The 6000-nt window shown below is 33.4% G+C and overlaps 1 protein-coding gene across 1 annotated transcript in view; it reads left to right on the top strand.

Annotated features, from left to right (window-relative positions):
- The window catches only part of CCDC91 (coiled-coil domain containing 91), a 162982-nt gene that overhangs the window by 70950 nt on the left and 86032 nt on the right, over nt 1-6000 (top strand). Inside the window, exon 7 of the mRNA XM_009636535.2 lies at nt 5281-5358. Within this exon, the coding sequence (XP_009634830.1) occupies nt 5281-5358 (78 nt within the window). The remainder of the gene's footprint in view (nt 1-5280; nt 5359-6000) is intronic.

Here is a 6000-nt window from a genome sequence, read left to right as displayed (position 1 = left end):
AGCAGGAAATGTCCTCACCACTATATTAGGAAGTTGCTCATGAAAAGTTTTTTCGCTACCTCACTTCATTATTCACTTCAAAGTCTTCTATTGTATAGTCTAGGTAGCAATGATATTTACTTGTACAAAATAAATGATAGTATCTCCTTGGTTCCTGTGGTGAGCTTAACGTTGGGCATACTGCATGTTCTTTTGATTACATAGGGAAATCTGAAATCTTTCTTTCCTGTAAAAATGTTTGTCCTTATCTTTAGTTCTCAGCTGTATTTTTAGCTAGCATCTTGGTGATATGACCAAAGTGAAAATACTTGCTTTGCTATAGACCTGGAGGCAATCCTGTGTTTTAGTTCTGGAGAGCTCATGTTCTTATTTCACATGAACAGAAATAGTGACCAATCTTATATACAATAGCACACTCTAGTGTGTATATTAATTAGCCATTATGGACTGATTCTCATCATGTTTAACTCAGTTTTTTAGTGATGTGTGTTCTGTTGTATTTGGTAGTATTATTTTTTCTCTATGCTTGGGTGAATTGGAAGAAATGTGTATCTTCAAACGAGAAGTTACCAGTTTCTTAACAGAATCATCATGATACTAAATGTTACTTATTTTTTAAAATGATGCTTTGAAAGAAAAAAGCTAATAACTTTCATGGAGAGGAAAATCTTGATGTAATGGAAGAATTGAGTCTAATATGAAGAGTCTTAATGATTTAATTGTATACAGCAAAACTGTGTAAGATGGATTTGAAATTTGTCTTCTAATTTAGTTGCCTGCAGGGAACTACAGTTTACTTTTTTGCATTAGGATGGAAATTAGGAGGCAAGAGAGTACTTTACTTTCTAAGATGTTGGCTCAAACTTGCAGTTAATCCTGAAGATATGACAGCCTTAAAGAGGATAGGCAGTCAGCATCAACTCAGATAACTGGCTTGCATGTCATATACAGTAATATACAACTCTTAACAGGTATTACAGAAACATTTCTACAGTTAAAACATGGGTGCTTTGTTTTAACTTACCATTTTATTGGCATGTTTTTGTTGACTTTTTTTTTTAAATAGGGTTTATGAATAAGTAATGTAAAATGTAAAAAGCATAATAATATCAGTTTACCCCAAAATACAGAATTTTATTTTATGGATCAGACTTGATTATTTGTGAAAGTAGGCAAAAATTTGGGATCTTTTCCTGAATTGATTTTATTTCTTTTATCTTTTTTTCCCCCACATATAAATGTAGTCTTATAATGCTTCTTTGCAGTATTGGCTTTTGCTTTATCTGTATGTTACTGCTCTGATCTTTTTTAATGTTACAAATTGTGAATATTGATAACATAATAAAAAAGAGAAAGAATTAAATTAGATTTCTTTTGCTGTGATCACAAAAGAATAATCATTGGGGAAAAAATATCTGTGGAGATAATGTCATAAATTCAGTAGACATGATATAAATTAATTTCTTCAGTTATTTTAAAAACTTTGGATTTTTTTGGTTTTAATTATGCCCACTGTAGAACTGGGATTGTGAAATTATTATGGTGTTTACTGTTGTGGGCTGATTGCTATCAAATACATATCAATATACATATTTGATATGTAGCATTTGCTTCCTTTTCAGGTGGCTGTGTTTGGTGGCCCTAACTTGCACTATCAAGTCTTTTTTTTTTTTTTATGCTTTTTTTGATAACGGTTTAGGAGTGCTGACACAAAATAATTTTTCTAAGCATCCACTTTTGATAATGAGAAGAATTGCAGTTGCTTTGAATTAGATGAGAAGAAAGTGAGACTGCGAGTAGCTTTTTCTTCCCTTCTTGTATTTGCTTTCACTTATTGCTGTTACAATGTGTGACATGTTCAGGCATGCCAGAGTAGAAGGTTAGTAGGGAATCTGTGCAGTCTGTGGGTGGCATACACTTTTCAAGACAGTCTGCCTCTTAAAAAGTTGGATTTTAGGTTGTAAGAAAACTTTCACAAGTTCAATTCCATTTTCTCATCCTTATCATTCAAGTTTCATTTGATATATTTCTGAAGGTACATACATTTGGTAGCATTAAAGCATGTATTCTTATGCATACGTTGCTCACAATGACATGTTTCCTTATAGAAGCGTCACAAAATGAAACAAAATTGGAACATTGATAATTATTGAGCAATGAATTTCCTGTTACTGTCATGGTGTGTCCACACAGAATGCCTCATGCCCTCTGGAATGACTCAAGATTTTGTTCACAAAATAAAATAAACCCCTCTGTCTTCCGAGTTTAATTACTGTTAGTGTTCTGATGTGAGATTCTGTCCATCACAAGGCACAGCAGGAGGGGATGAAAGTCTTCTGAAGATGAATTTACTTCAGTTTTAAACTTCTCAACTCATGTTTCATTCCTTTCTTAAAAGCATTTATTAAATAAGGGAGGGAAAGAACAGCGTTCATTAAAAACCTCTCCAAAGTCATGCAAACTATAGAGGAGAATTCTACAGGAGCCAGAAACCACAAAATTCTTCTCTCTTTGATAGGAAATCTGATTACACTTTAATTTCAGGTCTACACCATTCAGAACTTTTCATAGAGCTTTACTTTTCTTTCTTACAAGCAGAGTAATAATTCTAATATTAGTTATGTCAGTTCATTAAACTCATTTTCCGTAGGAAAGTACCCATTTTATTGAGGATTTGTGAAGAAATGACATGACCATTCTTCATCAAATGAGTATGCTGCTGTTCTGGGAATGTTTCTGTTGTGTTCGTAGCCAAATCATGAAACTCGGGAACTTTGACGTATCTTTACTGTTAGACAGTAAATCAATGCATACACTTCCAAAATGTGTTACTTAAAGTGACTTGTGGTCTTCTCCTTATCGGATATTACAAGGACCAAGCACACATTCCTTTGAGTGATGTAACTATAAGATTTTGAAAAGGTGCTTTACAGACTTTCCGAAGAAAAGGCTAACCATCCTCAAAAGAATTGAAATTCACTCTTAGAAGTTAAAAGAAATAAACTTACAAACCTGCTGTCTTAGCTGAAAAATCTTGCAAATAGACACAGAAAAAAGGCAGTGTAGTGTTCATCAGACTGGATGAAGCCCTTACTTGGAGGGAGCATTGCAATGTGACCTTAAACTTTTCATCTGTGTGCTTGTAATAAGCCCTTCCATTATCTCTTCTACCTCTGTTGTAGAAATTGATTGCTAGTCCTGACCGAAGCAAAAGTGATGCCTTACTATTATTCTTTCCTAATGACTCTTTTCCTTTACTTTAGGAAACATTTTAAGAAAGTAAGTGTTCTAAAATGCGTTGGATGGAATCCTCATGTTGGTACTTATATCTTGGAGTTCATACTTCAGCTTGTGTTGTCAGTTAGCATTTAGTATATGACTTTGAACAAGTCACTGATTCTGAAAAACTCGAGAAATTTATTATAAGAGGACAAACCACATTTTTTGCTTTGTGTCTTGATTTGCCTGGTAATGTTAGTGAGAGGCACTGTACTTTTTATCAGAATGAAATATGTTACTTCCTTGGTCTATATGTTTGATTCACTATATCTCATTGTTGCGTTCAAGGTAGTTCTGACAGATCTTAGATTGAAATCTTACTGTTTTAATGCTTCTCACTTAAAGGCTTTCCTCAACACAGAATGCTTTTTCTTCAGTTTTGGTTTTGTTGTTTTGTTTTTAGCTAGAATAATTAGTGACCACTAACTTCCTCTTCCTATATAATTTTTTTTTTATATTTGTGAATCTAGAATATGCTACTATAGTAATTACATCTTTTCTAATTTTTTTCCCCCATGTTCACTTTTCACAGGGAACTTAGTGATTTGTGAAATTTTGGAGTTAAGCACTGGATTGCATTTTTCTCCCTTATGCTATGCAAATATTTCTAGCTCAGCACTTTTTTTTGTTACATATATAACATCTGAGTTTAGCTAGATTGTGGTGTTAATGATACCTGTGCATCACAATGTGATTAAACTGATGTACCCAGATGTTGTGCATTGACATCTGGTGTAGTAGTTTATTTACACTTCAGAATATTTCCATCTTCTGCTTCATATCAGTTGTTCTTGTAGGTCTTCACAAAAAAATCCCCAGTTCTATTCAAGAGAATCTGAACGTCTCATTATATTTGGGCCAATGATTTGTATATAGAGTTTGTATAGCTATAATTTCAAACTATTTGCTAAGATGGCACTTTCAGGAGAAAGGAACTTGAATGACTGAGCAAAAACCTCTAATCAAATACAGAGTTACAGACCGATTAATTTATTTTTAATGGTGTTATATCGCCTTTTATATAAAATCGAACATACTTTGTTAGACACTAGGTTTTGCTTATTTCAAACATAGAGATCTTGGAAAACATAGAATTGTATTAATTAATTTCAACTTGAATTCCATCCAAAACCCAATAAATACATAGTGTAAATTGTGTATGGTTTTGGCCTGTAATCACTGCAAGGTAAGGTTTTTGATGAATGTCTTTCTGCTTTCTACACACAGATCCCTGAATCAAAGAATGAGGGAGAACAAACAGTTTTTCATCTTCTTACTAATTAGTGATTTGAAAAAGTGGTGCTGCTCCTTGAAAAGTGTAAAATGCTGATGAGAATCTAATGAGGTGTTCACATTGCAGATTCAGATAACAAATCACAGGCAAGCATTTTTATGTAAATGCAAAAGTATTAGAATGTTTCTGACCATGTTATTTTTATGTAATACTGTGAATAAAATAAAAAGTAAGCAGTAGAGCTTTATTTGACTAACACATTCGGGATGTCTTATGCAAGAATACTTTCCTGGGAACCTTAAGAATAAAAAAAAAAGATAAAGAAGGAGCTATGTAATGAGTAGGAGAAGGGTGTGCTCTTCTGAGGAAGCTGCACCTGATTGTAGTCCATTTCAACATTTTTATTAACATAGGCAGTAAATAACACTTACTCAGAGATGATTTGAAAGGTCTGCCATCTACAGGTATACCAAGAAACCAGAAAAATCAGAGGTTTGTTTTTTGTTTGTTTGGTTTTTTTTTAAATTGGAGAACTGTTTAGAATTATTGGGGCCTAATAGAGTAAAATTAAGAAATAAAGAAAAATAAGTTTTAATACTAGGACCAACTTGAATTGAGCATGTATGTAATATCTAAAGAGTCAAGATATGTGCATTTCTTCATGAAACATACCAAAAATGAGGAAAATAATTGGTCTTTACTCTCCTAATTAGAATTGTTATGTCAGGTGCCTATGTTGTATATAATCTTTCCTTCTTTTTGTACAGGAGAAGCATAGGCAGGAGTTAGAAGATATGAGAAAAGCTGGACATGAAGCCTTGAGTATTATTGTTGAAGAATTCAAGGTAAATAAGTTGCCAAGATAACAATTTCCAAATATTATTGCAATAATATATAATAAGACTACAGGCCGTCTTCTTTAGTACTGCTTGTTCTGGTTGCTCAACCTCTTTCACTTTAAGACTGTCTTTTCTGTTGCTTCCAATTTAGACTGTTCGGCCTGAAGTTTTGCATGACATGTTTTCTCACTCTGCATTTTGGGAAACTTCAGATAAAGTAGGTTAGCCATTTTCAGTAATGAAACTTAAAACCAGAACAAAACAAAAATGCTCAGTCAATTGTGGTAAACTTTGGGTTTGATTATTTATCACACGTCTACATTTTGGAATTCCTCAGTCTCAACAAACTGCACTTGCAGGAAAGCAGCCTCACAGAGCAATTCAGCAGGTTTTTATCCATGCAGCACTAAGAGGAGTTAAGGAAGAAATAAGGCTGAATCTGTAATTCTTCTTTTAAGTTGATTCTAGTTCCTCTCAGGTGGTAAGATGTAAGAACTGGATGTTACCATGGAGGATAAATCTGTGTCTTTTGTACTGTTATGGAAACTTTCTAGTAAAAAAGGCACAGAGGACAAAAACTGAATAGAGTAGGGAGAAGGAGTAGGTAAAGCTAAGAATTCTAATTAGACTTAAAGAGGGAAAGAAGAT

The sequence above is a fragment of the Egretta garzetta genome, unplaced genomic scaffold (assembly GCF_000687185.1).
Source record: "Egretta garzetta isolate BGI_Z169 unplaced genomic scaffold, ASM68718v1 scaffold293, whole genome shotgun sequence".
Lineage (NCBI taxonomy): Eukaryota > Metazoa > Chordata > Aves > Pelecaniformes > Ardeidae > Egretta > Egretta garzetta.
The sequence above is the reverse complement of the archived record's forward strand: the minus strand, read 5'-3'. Positions and strand labels throughout refer to the sequence as shown.